Source organism: Phyllostomus discolor, chromosome 9 (genome assembly GCF_004126475.2).
Source record: "Phyllostomus discolor isolate MPI-MPIP mPhyDis1 chromosome 9, mPhyDis1.pri.v3, whole genome shotgun sequence".
Classification (NCBI taxonomy): Eukaryota; Metazoa; Chordata; class Mammalia; order Chiroptera; family Phyllostomidae; genus Phyllostomus; species Phyllostomus discolor.
In genome coordinates this window covers 79,935,187-79,954,761 of record NC_040911.2, presented here as the reverse complement: position 1 = coordinate 79,954,761, position 19,575 = coordinate 79,935,187, and the positions used below count along the sequence as shown (strand labels likewise).

Below are 19,575 nucleotides of genomic sequence, written 5' to 3'. Positions count from 1 at the left end.
GACCTTGCCCTGAAGAAGGGCGACAGCACGGCACGCTCCGTAACTGGCACAGGCAGCAGCGGCTGTTCCTCACCTGCCAGTGTTCAAGCAGAGCCTTGGCCCTCGAGGAGCAGAGGCTGTGCACACCTTGTACTTCTCTCATGCCGAGGCATGTAGCACTCTGAGGGTGGCGTTCTTGTCCAGGCATTTGATATTTCAAGGTCAAGGTGACTGGCATCAGAGAGTAAAGGGTGGGGTGAGATATGCTGCTCCAGCCCATATTTTCTCCCTTGTGTGCCCTGACCAGAAGTGGATGGTCTCCCAGCCCTTTGAAGAGCACCATTCCCTGCTCTGACCCTGGGCCAGTCTCCCCTTGGCAGTGTTGTCCATCTGTCCTTCATTGCCCTGCTTCCTTACCTTACTGCTCTTCAGCCTTCTTCCTCCTGGCTGCCTGTCTCTCCCTGTACCATTTCCCCACTTCCTGCCTCTGCTCAGCACCCAGTTAAAGAGATCCTGAGAAAGCAGTCTGTAGCTCCCCCAAGTGGGGAGAAACTTCTGTAGTTCTTTCGCCACATTTCTCAGGTCTTTCCTGGATTCATTCAGGACCTGGGCGTTTGGGCAAGTGAGTGTGCAAGCTCAGTGGGCTGTGAACTGCCCTTGGCCCCCCGCCCCAGTTCAGGCACAATACACATGAGGCGCACCCTAAACCTCTGATTCAGTGCGTGTTTGCAGTCAGAGTGTGCGGGCGCTGTAAGGACGTGGCCAAACCAGGTGCCTGCTGCCCAGCCAGGATGGCAGAACATGTCTCCTTTACCTGTCTCTCTCTCCTTCATCCTCAGCTATCCTATGTGATGTCTGGGTACAGGTGCTTTGTCTGCCCTGTGGAGTACAACAACGACACCAACAGCTTCACTGTGGACTGCGAGCCCTCCGACCTGTTCCGCCTGCATGAGTATAACATTCCTGAGGTGATCCAGTCGGCCATTGGCTGGGTATGTGCCACTGCCACGACGCAAACTGACCTCGGTGGCATAGCGACTACAAGGGAGAGCCCCCCCTCTCCACACTGCCTTCTCTCATAAAGTCACCTTCCTGTCCCCAAAGCTGTAGGCCCCAGGACGAAGGGGTTGTTCACGTCAGTGCATGGTGAGGACAGGAGGAGACTTTTCTTCCCACTTCAAATCTTTAGGACCAGTGATTCTCAAAGTGTCCCCAGAGGATCCCTGGAGGACCCTGAGATCCTTTCAGGGGGTCTGTGAGGTCACAACTATTTTCATAATAACACAGTGACATCATTTGCCTTGTTCACTTTGCTGACAGAAGCAGTGGGGGTCAACCTGCTGGAGACGCAGCGTGAGTTGAAGGTGGTGGCACCTAAGTGTCCTAAGTCACTGGAGTCTTCATGCCACGCCCTTGCAGTGAGAGGAAGCCAGTTCCTCTTAAGAGTGGCTTTGACGAAATAGTAAAATTATTAATTTTATTAAATCTTGGCCCTTGAATACGCACCTTTCTAATAATACTCTTTGTCTCCAAATGAAAAGTATGCATAAATCACTTCTGCTACATACCATAGTACTTGATTATCTAAAGGGCCAGCTTGTGGGCACTTGCTTATGAACTGACCTAGCAGCTTTTTCATAAAAATATAATTTTACTTGAAAAGAACTGGCAAACTATAGTGTTTTAGACTTGAATAATTGACAGACATTTTTCTTGGAAATGAATGAAGTGAGGCTGTCACTTCAAGGCAAACAGCTGACAGTGACTGTTAACAGTGATAAAATGGCTTTTGTGTGAAAGTAGAATTTTAGAAAGTGTGTGCCTTCTGTGAGCTTGATAGCTTCCTGGTATTTAAAGAATTTTCTAATGAGATCTGTGGTATTTTTAATGTACAGTGTTTTGCCATTATATAGCTAAATGTGTCTGCATTTGGAAGGTGACGTAACTCAGTAAACCAGTATTTTGTGAATGGCCAGTGACTGTGGTCAACACAGTCGCACATGGTGAAGCATCCGTGCAAAGTGCCAGATAGACCAGTGGGTTTTAACCAAAGGTACAGAAGGTTCATTGATAGGGTTTCAGATTTCACACTGCCCCAAATTTTTAAGGAACTACCACTTATCAAGTGCTGGTTAGTGTCAAAAAATACCCATAATTATCTGAAAAGACAGTACTATGATACTCTTCCTTTTTCAACTACATATCTGTGTAAGGCTGGGTTTTCTTCATATACTTCAACCAGAACAGAGGTTTCAAAACACCAGTCTTTTTACTAATTATGTTCTTTTTTTAGGAAGGGGTGGGGAGAATATATAGTTAGCTGAATAAAGACTTATTTTTGTTAACCTGTAATAAGGCTGTGCCCGTAGTAGGCATCTTGACTTTTACTTCACTTACTCTTCTCAGAAAATCGTCCGGATGTACCCTTTCCAGATCCACAGCATCGCCCTCTCCACCTTTGCCTCGCTCATCGGCCCCTTCGGAGGGTTCTTTGCAAGTGGATTCAAACGAGCCTTTAAAATCAAAGTAGGAAAACCCTCTTCTCTGTTCCTCTCGTTGTCTCCCAGTCAGGCCCCTCCTCGCCTGTCTTCTGCCTCCCCCGCCCCCGCACTGACCCCCACCTCCTTCAAAATACTGGGCTCTTGTTGTGTGCTCTTCACCCGTGCACGGGATTTAAGTAGGTTAAAAAAAAGGCGATGTTTCCAAGAAAATTTAGTAGTTGGATTTCCTGTTTATTTGTTAATATCTTACATCTTTCTTTAAAAAAAAATTTGTAATTGATTAAGATCGTGTCCTATTATAGCCTCAGTATTTGAACCAATGCTTACTTCTCACTTTGCTTCCCTCAGCTACTCAGGACGGTAGCGGGACATTGAGGTGGGACCGCAGGCCAGGGTTTGACCTTGGCTGAGCCCAGGCTCACCAGTCCTTCTCCTGCCTCTGACAGGACTTTGCCAATACGATTCCTGGCCACGGAGGCATCATGGACCGCTTCGACTGCCAGTACCTGATGGCCACCTTTGTCAACGTGTACATCGCCAGTTTTATCAGGTACGGTGCCTTTCCCTCTGACCCACGTTGGGAGATTTTTAAATGGGTGAAATTCTAGAATTTTAGCTATATCTCAGCTTCAGTGAAAAGCATCCTACATATAAATGCAGTTTTCCGTTGCTACTGTTTGTGGGTTTCCCGAAGCCCCCCTGCACTCGGTTGGTGGGGAATCCCAAGTGGGGAGCAGCCACGTGGGTAACCAGGCCCTAGACGCTGCTGGGCCCCAGCGGTGCCACTTTGTCCCATTGTCTTCCAGGGGCCCGAACCCGAGCAAGCTGATCCAGCAGTTCATGACCTTGCGGCCAGATCAGCAGCTTCACATCTTCAACACGCTCAGGTCTCACCTGACCGAGAAGGGGATGCTGGCAGATGCCACGGAGAACTAGCAGGGGCCGCGCAGGACCGGGAGAGTCCGAGCAGGGCTGAGCGCGGGGCCAGGGCTCCCAGGCGAGCCCCGCTGGGGTGACCTAGACAACGGCAAGGCTTCAACTCACTGTCTTTTCCTTTTTTAATTTTTTGGTAGAGTGATTTTTTATCTGTGGGTTGTAAGAAGATTCTGTACATACAGTCTATGTGCTTATGATTTGGGTTGTGAGTAAACTACAGCTTTGAGTGGGGAAGAAGTCATGAGGATAAAACCATTTGGGTTTTTTTAACTAAAGGTTTAAAAACCTGGAGGACAGCGCTGCCCGGCTCAGCAGCGGCTGCCTGCCGCTTTTCCGTCTCATCGGCCGAACTGGGCTCGCTGAGAGAGTGGCTGTTCACTGGGTCAGACGGGCTTAGGGCGCCCCATACTTGTCTTTGTACTGCCGCTTCCCCCCTACCCCCCGCCCCCCGCAGGGAAGAGGTGCGCAGCTTGGATGTCTGTGCTGTTGGAGAGCTTCCACCTGAGCTGCTCTGTAATCCCTGCCTTGGAGCTCCGGGGGGTGTGCCTTCCGTAGGCCGGAGGGACTCAGGCGTATGTATCAGATAAGCGTTCCGTCCACTTCAAATCCTGTGGAACACGAGCTCTGCTTTATGTTATGGGTTCACCTTGTTTCATCACAGACTGAGAAAGCTCAAAAAATAATTTACGATAGTCTGGTAAAAACAAAACAAAAGAAAACCAACCACACTGTAACATTTCAAGTGTATGCAGTAGAATGTAGCATAACGGAGCCCCTCCCCACGTGCTCAGGCTCTGGCGGCTCCTGGAGGGCGGCCCAGCCAGCTGCGTCTTTTCAGGGACGATGGCGTTCATGTTGTGCTGTAGACTGGTTGCTGCTGAACCCTCTCCGGGGGCTTTCCCGCTGGGCAGCGAGCAGAGGGCTTCTCGTCTGTGCTCCGTTGCCTGACCGCCCACCCACGTAGCTGCTGTGTTGTATATATTTCACTCCCAAGGCAAACGTGTATTGTGTGTGTGTTTTAAATATCACTTACTTCTTAATAAGTGATTTCAATTGTACCACGACTTCTTCACTGAAACCATAGAGTCCTGCTTAAAACTCTGGGAAGCTCAACCCAGTTAGAGGTTTGACTATTCTGAAGATTAAATGCACACTTTTTATATAATGTGACCAGTTAAATGTAGTTTGTATTTTACTGGGGGACCTTTTTTTTTTTAAAACAAAACAAAACAAAACTGTGATTTATTTTGTTTCCCTTCTTAATGACAAGAGAGAGGTTGACTTTGGGAAGAGGGTGCAGGAGAGAGAGCTCGGTGCCCAAGGTGTTGGTAATTCTGTGCCACGGTTGTTCTCATTGCCAAATGTCAGGGTAGTGGCTTCCAGAGCCCCTGGCCTGGTGGGAGTTTGTTTGGTTTCTGTTTTAATCAGCCTCTCTGCCTCCCTGAAAGCTCGCACTCAGCCCGGATCCCTGGAGCACCTGGCGCAGGGCTGACCCCCGCCGGCGTGTCAGCCCGAGGACACTGCACGGCCTTGCCTGAGCATGCAGCACTGTGTTTTCCCACGGGGTTTCAGTCCCGGCTGTGGACCCCGGGCAGGACAGGCATGCCGCTCTCTGGGTCCTTGCTTTTGAGTTGTCCCCTAATTCCAGTATTTCGTGATCTGGCTGGGCAAGTCCGTGCCACCAGAGGCAGCTGTGAGTGATGCGTCATGTCCTGGGTGCCCAAAAAGCAAGTGTCAGGCCCTTCCTGAGTGTTTATCCTGAAGATGAGCCAGTATCTCAGCGATGAATTAAACAGTGGAGCTGATTAGTCATGAATCTAGTTTTCTTATTGAAGAATGAACTTGTTTTCCTGAACCAGAGACCGAAAGTCTCATTTGTCTTGTGTTGCCTCGTCGTGGACATGTGGTGGGGTCCTTGGGAGCAGGGAGTGCCAGCCGGAGCCCGGCAGCAGAGAGCCACTCCCCAGGAGGGCTGCGTGTGCGTCAGGGTGCCTGGCACATTCCCCTGTGGATGTGGTTGTGGTAGGGGCGTCTGAGGATCCGGGCGGGGGGTCCCGGGACGCTGAAGGTGGTTGCTCACCAGAGCTACCAGCAAGAAGGGCAGAGCCAGCTTGGGTTTTGTTTTTTGGGGGGTTTCTCCACACTCTTTCTGGTGAATAAGAGGCATTTCCTAGGGGGGTGGTCTGGAGAGCAGTGCTATCTGGTGTCTTTGTGGCACAGTGCTTTTCTTCCTCCCATTTACTGATGTTATTTCACCCTCAGATCAGATTCAGGAGACTGTTTTCACGTGTATCTGTGCTGGTCTTAATGGCGTCACTCACTTCACATCCGTTTTGTGCGTGTGTGAGAAATAAACATGACTGAACTGTGTGCCCTCCCTTGTCGTGAATTCAGTGTCTCACCTCCATGCTTGACTTTCTTGTTTGGTACTCGTAACTGTTGTGCTGTCCTGATTTAGAGACTTCTGTTTGGTTTTCCAGTTTGAATCCCATACATTCTCATGACAGCCTGCCAAGGCACCGTGGGCGAGAGTCATGGAGCTCTGCCAGGGAGGGAGCTGGGGCCGGAGACGGGAGGGAGCGGCCCCAGGGTCCCGCGGTGGAGTCGAGTGTCCATCTTATCGTCCGTCCCCCAGGACAAGGACTAGACTGTGCCCAGCCCCACTTGCCTTTGTAGAAGTGGTGTAAGTGCATCTGAAGTTTTGCACCATTCCTTCCCACAAGCATAGGAGGCCTGACCTGTCCACCAGGTTGGAGCTTCAGTTGCCGTTAGCTCCTGAGCAGTGAGATACAGGAGCTCGTGGACAGGGGTGTCACAGAAGCCAGGGCTCCTCTACCGTGAGCTGAGCCCGGTGTCCTCCCGGGTGAGTTCTGCTGTCACCTCTCACAGGACACCCGTATCCTTCCCTTTCGCAGGTGCATGCCACCTCAGCATGATAAGAGTATACACGGTTTCCTCCTGAGTGTAGAATCCTCTGAGGCAGCCTGGACCTTATTTGTATTTATTGTTTTTGGTCTGTTTCTATTCTGAACATTTTAGTAGCTTTAATATAACTATATTTAAAACATATTTACTCTTAGTGTTGTACAGTTCTGTAATGTATATTTGAAACTAGTGTCTCAGAAGGGGTGAACTATAACTTTTAACCTTATACAAGTGGACTTTTGAAATCCCTTTTATAGTATTTATCTTTTTCCTCTGGGCTTCTTAGCCTGTTAGTTGACTTATATTATGCAAGGAGGTTCTAAAAGTAAGCTTTGACGGAGACTGAGCCAACCCTGGGATTGGAGTCTAAGCTAGTTGCTGAGTTGGCTGGAGGCTGCGTTGACCGGATCCTCGAGTTTGGCTCTTCAGGGTGTCAGTGAGTCCTGGGCAGGCCCAGGAGTGTCCCTGATATGGGGGGGAGGGGGCAGGGGGAGGATGTGAATGACTCAAGGCAAAGAACGTCACTGCTTGGAAAGCTACGCAGTGGCCTTGTTCCCTAAGTGTCCCATCCAGGGTCAGTTTTGTAAGGAAGTGTATTTTCGTTACTCTGCCAATGTGATCTGTCATTGCTGAAACTTGTTCCTGCATCACCATTGCCCTTTGTTTTCTGGAGTGACTCACATCTGTGCCCACCTTGTACCGATGTGCGGAGAAAAGGGCGGAGTCTGCAGAGGCGATGTCACTTGTATCCAGGGTTCCTGTTCTTCCAAAGTCAGGGTGGGAAGGAGGGCTAAGGGGAGGGTGTCCAGGCGAGTGCCATGGTCACATCACAAGAGGGTAAACCATGTGCAGGCGCTCACTGTACTGTCTGCAGCAGGGGCTCGAAGGAGCTGCCGGAACAACCTATCACTGAGGTAATGGGGCCGGCTGAGCACGGTAGTTAAGAAGCTGGACTTTGGGTTCAAACAGCCCGTAGGGATGTATTCAAACAGCCCTAGGCCTGGGCAGGTTCCTAAGTGCAACTGTGGCCCAGTTGGGTCTGACAACAGCACCTTCCTCGTGGGATTGAGAGGATTCTATGAGATTATTATGCACATTAGGCATTCAGCACAGCGCCTGACATGTAGTAAGTGATCAGTAAATGGTGGCTGTGTTTGTTGCACTGAGCTGGTCTTTGCACCGAAGCTGCTGTGATGCCAGAGACCGGGTTCCCAGCCACGACGTTGCCAAGAAAGGGGCGGGTTCTTGGGCAGGGCCTCATTGTTCTGCCCTTGTCTCAGCAAAACAAACTTCCGTTACTCTTGTCACCCTCCACACGGTTGCCCAGCATCCAGTCTTTATAGAGGTGAGCAGTTGCCACTTCCTGACTTGGTTTCCTTTGTTGGGTGGGGCCTTGCATCACGACCCGCAGAGGGTGCTGGCATTCGGATGGAGCGCTGAGGAAAGAGCCTAGTTGAAAGTCTTCTAGGCTCACCTCTGGGTCTCAGACCCTGCTCGCCCACATGCCCTACAGAAGGTGGGCCCATTCTCAGTGGGCAGCAGAGCCCCAGCTGCCCACTGCCTGCATCCCTCTAAAGTGACCCCACCTCCCCGTTGCTCCCAGCACTGCTCCAACACCCCCTCCTCCAGAAGCGACCTCGCTTACCTGGGCTCTCAGGGGTGGAGGCTACTGCTCTTGTCTGCGGCTGCCTCTCAATTAAGTTGTTTACCTGTTTGTGTGTGGGCCATGTTTTCACAGGCAGTTTGGGAGGTAACTTTGGATGCCAGAGTGCCAGGATTTTTAGAACACGTGGATGATTTCTGTGAACAGAGGGCAGAACATGTGATATCCAGGGTTCTGTGGCCAGTGGGTTTTGAGTCCACTTGGCTATTTGAAAACCCTGTCCCCTCTCCTCCCATCTCCACCAAATGCCTAGCTGCTGAGGCTCCTTTTCTTTTTCTTCTCCAGCCAGTAAGTTACCAGCAGCATGTTCATTAATAATAATTGTAACACTAGTAATAGTGCTTAATATGTGCTAGGCACATACTAAGTTGCTGTAATGCTGAGACTGGGTTCTCAGCCACTACACTGCCACTTGCCCTGCACGCAGCCTGGGGGTCCGAGGTCTGGAGAGCAACCTCATGGACCTTCTGAGAGAGGGGTCCAGTTTGCACATGCACCTGCGGCGCCTTGTGCTTTATTTGCAAGGCCAGCCTGGCAAAGAGAAGGAGACATGGGGTGTTTGAAACTCCCTACACTGGGTGGCAGTGGTTTGCCTGAGGCCTTCCTCGCTTCCTGCTGCCCCCAGGGTAGATTTTCCATGGGAAAGAGGCTCGTCCTTCTTGTCCTCTTGCTCGTGGTGCCTCCACTCCATGGGTGAGGGTCTCTGTGACTGGCTCAGAACCCCATTTCCCCCTCTGGCCAAGGGCGCACACAGCTCAGGAGCCTGCAGCAGGGCCCCGTACGAGTGGCCACCACTAGCCAGGAAGAGGGAAGGAGAGAGAGAGTACATCTGTAGCAGATTGTAACCCAGAGGGGAAGCCTAGAAGCTCTGCCCACGCCCGTGCGGCGTCAAGTCTCGGGTTTCAGCTTTCTTTGTGGCACATTGACAGGGCAGGAGCAGGGGACCCCTGAGGACAGATGGCTTTCGCTGGATTGTGGGTTAGCAAAGGGTCATGTGGGTGATTCATGAATGAGGGGAGAAAGGCACCCGATTGAGTGAAAAACGTGTAATTTAGTTTTCTGAAAGGAGCTGGGGAGCTGGGGAGGGGGTGTGTGTGTGTGAGGTGGAGGATTCTCCACGCTGAAGGAACGGTGTTGACAAAGACGACCCATGAAATCCAAGCCAGTGGAACAGTAGCTGGGAGTTACCGGCTTGACTGCGAACGGTTCCTGGGTGTGAGCAGGAATGGAGGCCAGACCCAGAGGCCCACGGTGCGGTGTGCACTGGTCTCCCCCCTTCACTTAATGAAGTCATGATTGTGGCAGGAATGAGGAGAACGTGGTTGTGGAGGTGTTCAGTAAGCAGCTGCCGCGACAGACTGGTCCTGGGCTCGTCCTCTCGTCCTTCTGACTCGAGTTTGTCAGGCCTGGCACTTGCAGGGGCCGCCCAGGCATTGGGCAGGGCCGAGCCCTCTGTGGCCTCTGGAGGGCTCCCCTGTGTGTGGTGCCCAGAGGGTTCAGCCGGGTTGAGCCATCCGGTGGTTCTGTGCCGGGTGAACGTGTGTTTGCTGATGGGCTGGCACACTATGTCTCACTTCCATGAGGTTCGTGTCCTGGGTTTGCTGGCTTTGTGCCGAGGAACACCAGCCCAGAAGGGGCGTTCAGAGTATTTTCCGGCTGTTGTGCCCTTCCCCCAACTTGCTTTGCTAGACCCGGTGTCTGCCCCGCAGCGGGCTTCTCCGTGCGCCGTCCGACCGGTGTCGGACATGCAGGTTCTTCTCTGCCGCAGTGTCAGAACGTGGTGGACTGTGCACTGGAAAGTACTTACCTTATTTATATACCTGAATGTTGCCGTTGCACAAATAAACATCTATTAAATTCTGGATCCGTGTGCTTCCTGTGGGGGGTGCTGACTCGGCATGAGGTGGGGGCTTGGTTGGGTGGAACCAGTGTCACCTCCCAGGATGCTGCCCGGCCCCCGCCACCTGCTCTCCGGGCTTTCCTCCTGCTTCCTTGGCTGCTACTCCAAAGCCACCTGTCTGGGCCTCTCTTCTCCGGCCTGGCCCTCCGATGGTGGCCTTCTGCCCGAGGCCGTCCCCGCACTGAACCCTCTCCTGGGTGCCCTCGCCCACTCTTGGGGCTCCAGTGACCACACTCACTGCCATGATTTCAGGGCCATGTCTCCAACCCATACGTACCTGCAAGGCCTCTTCATGTGGGCTTTGCGTGGGCAAACCCACACCTGGCCCTGCCCACACCTGCCCCAGTCAGTGTTCTGTGCCCCCACCGCCCGCGCCTGTTCTGCTCCCCAAGCCCGTCACTGGGAGCGAGCTCATCTGTACCCAGGGCCAGCCTCTTCCACCTTCGTTCTGGCCGCTCTGCTAAACCACTTCCTACACTATAGCTGGGGTGAGCTTTCCCACAGAGTATCTCTGCTAGATACTTCCTGTGGCCTGAGGTTGAAGTTCAGCCTTGTTACTGAGGTTCCTACACTGTCCCCTCCGACTCCCACACTAGGTGTTTGCCCTCTCACAGCCACACTGGGTGTGCGACCCTTCTTTGTTCCGGGTGCTGTGGTCTCCTGGCCTTCACACGTGCTGCTTCCTCTGCCAGATTTTGTCACCACCTCCCTTCCGGCTCCCCTCTGCTGCCCAACTCCCATCCCTGTAGGGTCCCGTGGTCAGCGGCACCTGCTCCGGGAGGCCCCTGTGCTCCCCGCCTCAGGGCTCTGCTGAGACTGGGCTCTGGTGGGCGGCTGGAGGAGCCCTGAGCCTGAAGTCCTGGGAGTGGCCAGCCAGCCCGCCCCGCCCAGGCCAGTGCTTGGGCCAGCAGGACCTCCAGGTTGTTCGCCTTGTGCACAGCGGCTTCTCCCTCTCTGGTCCCCAGGAACCCTACAATGGAGGGACTTGTGGAATGAATTGCTTCCTAACACAAAGTGCAAATACCACAGCATTTACTTCCCTTCCTAAATCCAACAAAATCTGACTCCAAGCTACAGGTTTCGTGGCTGATGAGTGACCATCAGTCGTTTTCCCTGGCTGCCTTGTTCTCTTTGGTCACACCAGGAGCCAGGGGCCCCGTCTGTGAAGGTTCTCGCCCAGGCCTGTGAGGTGCACGTGCTCCCTGCGAGGAGGCCCTGGCGATGGTGTGAGGCCCCACCTCCCTAGGCACCTGCACAGCCTTCTGCAGTGGCCACCTTCCACCTCCGACCCTTGGCCATCTCCATGCATTCAACAGATGCTGTGGAGTTCTTGCTCTGTGCGTGTCCCCATCTGGACACTGGAAATGCAGCAGCGAGGGAAGCCAACACAGCCCTTGCCCTCAGGGGGCTTTTGGGGCTTTTGTGTTTTGGGAGAAGGTGGCAAACCTGTGAGAAGCACATCAGGTGGAGACAATGTGACCAGGAGGGGGAACCGAGTGCTGCTGGGGAGAGTTGGATTTTAAAGGGGGCGATGGGGAATGGCCTTGCCACCGCGCCCTTGGGCAGAGGTTGGGCAAATGGACACACCCTGCAGGACGTGGGGTGGGAGTTCCAGGCAGGCTCACAGCAAGGGTGAAGACACCTGTATTTTCAAGGAACTGCGGTGGTGGGTGAAGCAGGTGAATGGGCAGGGGCAGTGGTGGGAAGTGAGGTACAGGAGAGAGCGGGTAATGACGCAGGGCCAAGGCCATTGGCTGTTACTCTCAGCAAGATGAGAAGCTGCTGGAGAGTTTAGAGCCCAGGAGTGACTTGATCTAATGTGTGTTTGCAGAGTCACTTCGTGGCCGTGCTAAGAACAGATTTCAGAGGGGCAAGGGTGGACGCAGGGAGACGGGTGGGGGCAGCAAGAATCCAGGCAAGGGAGGATGGGGGCTCCATGCGGGTGGTGCAGTGAGCAACGGTCAGATCGTCCGAATCTGCTGGAGGATTCTGTGCAGCGAGGGAGGGACAACAAGGAGTTGAGGACGACTGTGACGCTGCTGCCCTGGGCCATGGGAGGAATGGCAGTGCTGTTTTTCTGAGCTGAAGGAGGCTGTGGAGGACAAGTTGAGGGTGTGAGGGGGAAGAGAGAGGGAAGGTCAGGAGTTGGTTTTGGACCCAGTAGGTCTCACATACCTGTGTAATACTCGAGGATGTCCAGTGTAGGGGCGTGGTCAGGGTGTGGATACTATTCTGAGCCAGGAGACAGGATAAGATCATTGATGGAGAAGAGTTAGGTCCACATCATTATGGACTTTGAGGGCCACTTTTTTGATGCCTGCTCACCAGCCTGTAGTGATCGCAGAATGCTGTGGATGGCTTGTTGAAACACGAGAAAAACACACAGAGACAACCAGGTCCTGTGGGGAAGTAGGGATGGAACGGCCACTCTCTCTAGTGGGGAGCACCCTGATTCCATTCCCAAGCAGGTTTTTATTAAAAATACAGACTTAGTTTGTGGATTCACAGTCTGGCAGAAAAGATCAAAAGAAATAGGTGACTTTCAAAGATGCTGACAGAACCCTTGCTGTGATTCTGGGCAGAGTTTGGAGTTTTATCATTTGAAAGGACTACAGGGCTCAAGGGACTAGTTTTGGTTTCCTGTCTGTGCCTTCAAATTCTAATCTAATAACATCCTCCAGCAATCAGATCTCACAGGATCTTGCATATTCTATGCCCCAGGCCTGATTACCCCGGGGGTCCGCTGTCTCTGGTCTGGGCTGCACTGCCCCTGCTATTTCCACAGGCCTGAGTTGGGCAGAGGAGACAAGGGCAGCCAGGAGACTTGGATTTCTCACAGCCAGAACAAGGACTCAGGCTTTGACAAAGCCAAGGGGGCAGGGGTTGATGTCAATCATCCCTCCATTTCCACAGCTCCGAGTCTCTTCCATGAGGCCTTCTTGTGATCATGCCTGTCTTAGGCGATTCCCCCTCCGTGGGAAATCTTACCCATCACTGGCTAACTGATCAAGCATTGGAGGCCAGGCACACAACATGCAGCATTCATGCCAGGGGAATAAGTTTTGTCTCCTTAGTGGCTCCTGGTCCGGAGGTCTTTCACTCAGCCTAAGTCATGGGGGGTTACAGCTTCCTGAGACCAGGCAGGGTGGTCCCCAACACTTTTTTTCAGCTGGGGCCACTCCCTTCTTCCCTTCAATGAGACCATCTTTTTTTCCTCAGGACCCTTGGACAATACAACTCTTGGGCCAGGACAGCGGCTTGGATGGAGTTTGTCTCCAGGTGGCCCCTCTCCCACCTGACAGCGGCTTGCTTCCTCCTGGCGGGGAGCAGAATCCTAGGGGCCTGCGTGTTATTTCCTGCAGGAGGAAGGGCTTGGGCTTCATTACCTTTTTGGTCTCTGGGGGGAAGGTGGGGTTGGGAAACAAAGCAAGACGTGGAGAGCCCCAGAGAATGGACCAATGGCCTGGCCACAACACACTAAATAAAAACATCACCTCCCCATTATTTACCAAAGGTTACAGTGGGTTCCAAGATCAACAAAAATCCAGGGAGCTCTCAAATGGAGTGAGTAAAGCTGTGGAGCCTCTTTTGATGTCTTTTCTCAATTTTAGTAAGAAACCTTAGCACGTTTCTAGGGCCAAAACTCATTCATCAGATGGAGACTATGTTCAGGGTAAATCCACTTGACCGAGGCACCTGAAGTTCTTCTTGCAGCAGAGATGGGCCCTCTGGCGCTGTCCACGTGGTCCCAACTTCTCCAGATCAAAGATCCTTAAAGGGAGTGCATTCCATGTCGTGATTCTAAACCTTGCCTGAACATTAGAGTCACCTGAGGAACTTAAAAAAATCGCCATGCCCTGGCAGCAGCCCAGACCAACCAGATCAGCATGTGTGGGGGTGGGACTCCCTGCGGGGAGAGTCTGTCTCCTCTCAGACACCCCCACCCCCACAAGCGGGTGACACCCTCTGCAGGAGGGCCCCTAGGGAGAGCCTCAGGTGGTCCTGACTGAGCCTCCTGGTGCAACAGTGGAATGATGCTCCACAGTAGGAGCCACAGTGCGGAGCGTGTGCCTCCTAGCACCTCCACCCAGGGCCCACCTGGCTTCTTGCACCCCACAGACTGAGCCTGCTCCTCTCTGCCTGACAAACGTACTGTTTCTCACGTGCCCCCAACCAGTTGCTCCCTGGGCCATCCAGCCTTCTCCCAAACTCCCCGTCTTACTCTTCACTCTTCCTCACAAGAAAGGCCTGCCAGCCCCTTCACAATGCTGGCCAGTGTCTGGACACAGGAAGCGTATCCTCTTGGGGTCCCCTATCATTCATCGCCTGTGGTTGTGAATAGCTGTGTGCCCTGGGGTGGGGGGAGGTGCCCACAGGGCCCTTCAGGGCACTGAAAACCCCTACTAGCTACTGCTTCAAGAGGTAGCTGCTTCTTTCCACCGTCTCAAGGGTCCCTGTTCTCCCTTCCGACCATGGCTGTCATGACTTGTCATGAAGAGGAACAAATAATAAATCTGCAGCCTCCTATGAACTCCATCACTTCCCAGGGAAAATCCCAGACCATGGGCAGGGGGCTTCCTGAAGGTGCAATTACTTACCTTTTTTTAAAAAAGATTTTATTTATTTTTTAGAGAGGGAAGGGAGGGAGAAAGAGAGACATCAATGTGTGGTTGCTGGGGGTCATGGCCTGCAACCCAGGCATGTACCCTGACTGGGAATTGAACCTGCAACACTGGTTCGCAGCCTGCACTCAATCCACTGAGCTACACCAGCCAGGGCCAATTACTTACCTTTTTATTTGAAATAATTTCAGACTTACAGATATGAGATGGTATAAAAAATTCCCTACATACTACACTCAAATTCCCTAAATGTTAACATTTTCTACATTTGCTTAACTATTATCTCTCTTCACACACACACACACACACACACACACCTCTTTCTTCTGAATTGTTTAAAAGTTGTAGGCCTGAAGCCCCCTTACCGTTAAGTAACCTTATTCAAATTTCATCAGTTTTCCCAATAGTGTTCTTTACAGAAAAATAATACACCTTGTTTTTACTGGTGTGATTTGAGGGTCTCTGCAGTGTCTTTGGGACCAGTACTCCCTCCACCTGCCCCTCACCGCATAGATGCTATCACTTAGCAGGCATGAGCTGGAGGCCTAGGTAAAAAAAAGTGGTGCCCAGCACAGCGTGGCAGTGCTGCCATATGCCCAGCAGAGGGCAGCAGTGGCTCACAAGTGCGGGGCTTGGGAGTGAGACACATCTGGGTGGAATTCTGACTCACTAGCTTTCTGACCTTGAACAAAACAGCTGCTCCGCCTCCTCTTCCATAAAATGGAGATAATTGAGAAAATGTGCAAAGCACATGTCCAGCACCTAGCACCTACTAATGACTCACTAGAGATTTTCATTTGTAATATTACCACCTTGGTCAGGGAGGTGAATTCCTGGGGGATACACAGAAGGAGCTGGCACCAACACTCCAGTGAGGGCAGGGCCAGGGCTGGACACTGAATCTGGGGACAGAGAAGGAAGGGCCTTCGGGGAGGGAGTGAGGGAGGGAGAGGAACGAAGTTATAGCTTACCTGGGGCACCCCAAGGCCAGCAGGGGCTAAAAGTCACACTGAAATGCTTCTGAGCATGTCATGGCATTGTCCATTCTGGAACCCCCTCCCCGCCAAAGTCATCCTTAACCAATCCAAGGAGGAGGCATGGTTTGTCTTCTCTCCCGTTTTGATTGGCAGCGCACCTGAGCTCCACTGTGGACTCCATCGTTCAGCGGCTGTGTGATCTCGTGGCTCTGAGCAGAGCTCTGCATTTCAGTTTCCTTCTCTGTAAAGCAAGGGCAATAATAGTGATATTAAAGATCAAAGCTTAGACCAGCTTCTGGCACAAAGCACAATTTCATAAATACTTTCTGTATTATTTCAGGTGCCCCCTGCCCCCTTTTCTTCCTGATCTGCGTGCTTTGCCTTTTCATCACCCCCAGATGGTCCCATTGCGGGTGGGGAGTTACTCTCGGTTTTGGTTTTCTCTGCCCTGGATGTATCTGTTATGCATAAGCGGCCACCCACAGGGAATTCTCATAGTTACGAGTTGATCTTGTGGAATTTTCATCTGACCAAGGGATTTCTACCTGTTTGTTATCTATTGTTGCAAACATACCAAAGGGCAAGAAACTTATGAAAAACAGTAGGTTCATATCAAAACACTTCAGAGCTAAGATGAGGCTCCCCAAAATGGAACGTTTTTGAACAACAATAAAGATAATAACTGCAGTTGATTGTAACATATTAATTACATTTAAGTGCACAAATTCATAATGATAGTTTAAGACTTCAATTGATCACCATTGGTACTAGTAAACCAAATCTCTCTTTTTAAAATGTTTTTATTATTTCTTTTTAAAGATTTTATTTACTTATTTTAGACAGAGGAAAGGAAGGAAGAAAGAAGGGGAGAGAAGCATCAGTATGTGGTTGCCTCTTGCACACCTCCTACTGGGGACCTGACCTGGCCTGCAACCCAGGCATGTGCCCTGACTGGGAATTGAACCTGTGACCCTTTGGTTCGCAGGCCAGCACTCAATCCATTGAGCCACACCATCCAGGGCCCAAATCTCTTTCTAAAACTATTAAAGAGAACAAATCAAGCATTTATCATGCCTTTTTTAATTAAATTGTGCCATTGAAATTAAACACCAGTTGCCTAAAGATGAACCAAATAGCACTGTAGGAAGTAACTATAAAGCTGGTAAGTAAAGTGAAAGAATTAAGAGTGGGAGAATAGATCTGCTGAATCTGGTCACTTGATTTGTGAAGAAGTTGATGTTGCAGTGGGGAAAGGGTGTTCTTTTCAATAAATGTGCTGCATTAACTGGATATCAATGTGAAAAACCTACCTCGAATTGTACCCCCAAAATCAATTCCAGATGTATGAATGAAATGGATATATTTCTAGAAAGATGAAAACTACCCAACTGGCTCCCAGAAGCAGACATGGCCAGGTAGGAGGCTACTGCAGTAATCTAGATGAGGGTGCTGATGGCAGCTTGGACCAGGGTGGGTTGGCTGGAAAGGAAGAGGCACGAGACCCTAGGGGTATATTCTAGAGGTAGGAGCAATGGAGCTTACTGATGAACTGGATATAGGGTGGGTGCAGGAGAGAGGAACCAAGGACAAGTGTTAGATGTGAGCCTTGCCCAACAGGTGGATAGGATGCCCTGTTTCCTTTAAGAATCTCACTGGTTAGTCTAGGACAGAGGTGCTATGGAGACGTGGAGAGACTCCAGGGAGTGGGCACACAACTGGGTGCTTCGGAAAGGAAACATATGAAACATCTCTCCCCCTCTCTCCGTTTTGGAAATCAGAACCTCTCATAGTAAAGTCTTATTCATCTGGGAGCTGATAACGCTTTGTTGCATTTGTTTCTGTTATCTTTGTTTTGACAGCCTCTCCTTTTGTGGCATTTGGTGGGTGTCAGCATAATTAGGTTTGCAGAAATAACAGTTCTTAGTCTGCCCACTGAGTGGGATTGATTTGAATGTCATTTGCATGTGTTAAATGCCTCTGTGAAAATTACTTCCTATCTACACTGGAGTCTAAAGAACAAGACTTGAAGACTTAAAGAAAGAATCAACCTAAGTAATCCTTTGAGCAACTTTTTTAGATTGGGGCTCTCTAGGAGCCGACCAGGAGAAACAGAAGCTTATTCGGAATGAGTCAGGACAAACCTGCAGTGCTGTGCAGAAGTGAGACACTCTGTCTACGATGACCAGGTTGCTTCTGGGGGCCACTAGGGCTTAATCCCCCTGTAGAAATTTTGGAAACTATTTCCTCATGTCCCTCAGAGTTGTCATCTCCCAGATGTGACAAAGCTCCTCCAGCCTGCTTTGACACTGGTTGAGGAGAGCTTCTGGGGGCATCAAACCCTCCAGCACACCCTACCCACTGCACCAAGGGGGCCGAGAACATTTCTGCAGCCAGAGGCAGCTTTCAAGCAATAAGTCACAAGCTATGGGGTGACACTGCATGCCTGGAATGGTGAGGGCCAAAGGGATATGGGGGCGGGGCACTGACATAATCGGCTGCAGCAGCCTTTAGGGAAGACAGCGGCTGCTGGGTCTGAGGCGGGGACTGGGAAGATATGCAGATGGTCTTTCCAAGCTTGACCCAAAGGAGGCCACTGTCGCCTGCAGCAGTTTCATGGTTTCAGAGTCTTACAACAACTTCTGAACAACAGCAAAAGAATTTTCACAATAGTCCCATCTCCAAAATATTTCGCTAATTCCTGATATTCCATTCAAGTATTCTTGAATGTATTCTGTTCTTTTAAAAGATTTATTTATTTTTAGAGAGAGGAGAAGGGAGAGAGAAAGAGAGGGAGAGAAACATGGATAGGCTGACTCTCTCATATGCACCTGGACTGGGGACCGGACCCGCGACCTGGGCCTGTGGCCTGACCGGGAATTGAACTGGCCATGTGTTGGTATGCGGAACGACGCCCGACCGACTGAGTGATACCAGTGAGGGCATACTCTGTTCTTTTAAATAGCCAGCTTGCACCCGCCCATGCAACTCCTGCAGAAAATATGTGCTGGCAGTGGCAGATCTCTTCTAGGATTTTATGCCTATAGCAAGGAGATAATTGGCCAGCTTCTGTTTATTAATACCTGGCCACATGGCTCAGCCTGCTGGGTCCTGTGGCACAAACTGCATGTCACACAAGGATGCCGTGTAATGGGGGCCAATGTGCAAAACAGCTCTGCTCTCCTGGCCCTACACCAGCAAGGAGTGGCACCGTCTGCATGCATTCAGACACGGGGGTCTACATCCAGTCTAGAGGAGGCATCTTTTCCTAGTGTGCACAAAGCTGCCACATAAGTTAACGGGAGCACTAAGTAGGAAACGTGAGTTGAGAAAAAGGTGATTTATGTCTGCTGTGTGTTTTGTCCCATCTGCGACCCCTTCCTTCCACCCCATTGCTAGGACCCCTCTTGTCTCTCTTCCTCTTCCATAGTCTCCACTGCTTTTTTTCCAGGCTCCAGCAGGCAATTTTCAAATTATTATGCAGAGTAATTTAGTTGGTCTTTATCCTCATCTCTATCACCTAAGCCATGCCCGCTGCAACCACCACCTTCTTTACCAACCCCACCTCTCAGCACGCCTGGTCAAACAAAACAGTGGGTCTCACCCCACACCTCGTGCTTACTTCTCTGAGTGTGAGCTGCTGCTCAAAGTGCAAGCAGTTAAAAAAGGTGTTTTCCTCATCACATCTGACACTATGAGAGAAAGTGAGTTCCAGGAACATGAAAGAGGCTCAAAGCCACAGCCGAAAAGTGATGTTTGTTCACAGAGCATTCGGGGTAAGACGAACTCTGTTGGCCACACGAATGACGACGACCTGAGATACAGACAAATTGTACAAGAAAATAATGTTCCTTCTTCCTGGAATTCCTGTGAAAGAGAACGGATGAGGACTCTAGATCTTATTATTTAAAAAACTGGCATATCGATTCAAATTGCCACTCAGCCTCAAGCATACATTTAAGTTATGATTTTTCTCGACTAGCATACAAATGCGAGTCTCCATGTCCTAAATGAGATGCGTAGCATGGACAGACTGTGAAAATGCTGAATTGCCTGCCAAAGGCAAGGGAGACCT

At 51.0% G+C, this 19,575-nt stretch overlaps 1 protein-coding gene across 1 annotated transcript in view; it reads left to right on the top strand.

Annotated features, from left to right (window-relative positions):
- Nucleotides 1–9,865, top strand: part of CDS2 (CDP-diacylglycerol synthase 2) — a 49,331-nt gene extending 39,466 nt beyond the window's left edge. Inside the window, exons 10-13 of the mRNA XM_028524695.2 lie at nucleotides 819–971; nucleotides 2,386–2,505; nucleotides 2,927–3,030; nucleotides 3,287–9,865. Coding sequence (XP_028380496.1) covers nucleotides 819–971; nucleotides 2,386–2,505; nucleotides 2,927–3,030; nucleotides 3,287–3,416 — 507 coding nt within the window. The 3' untranslated portion in view covers nucleotides 3,417–9,865. The remainder of the gene's footprint in view (nucleotides 1–818; nucleotides 972–2,385; nucleotides 2,506–2,926; nucleotides 3,031–3,286) is intronic.
- Nucleotides 9,866–19,575: the final 9,710 nt, after the last annotated feature.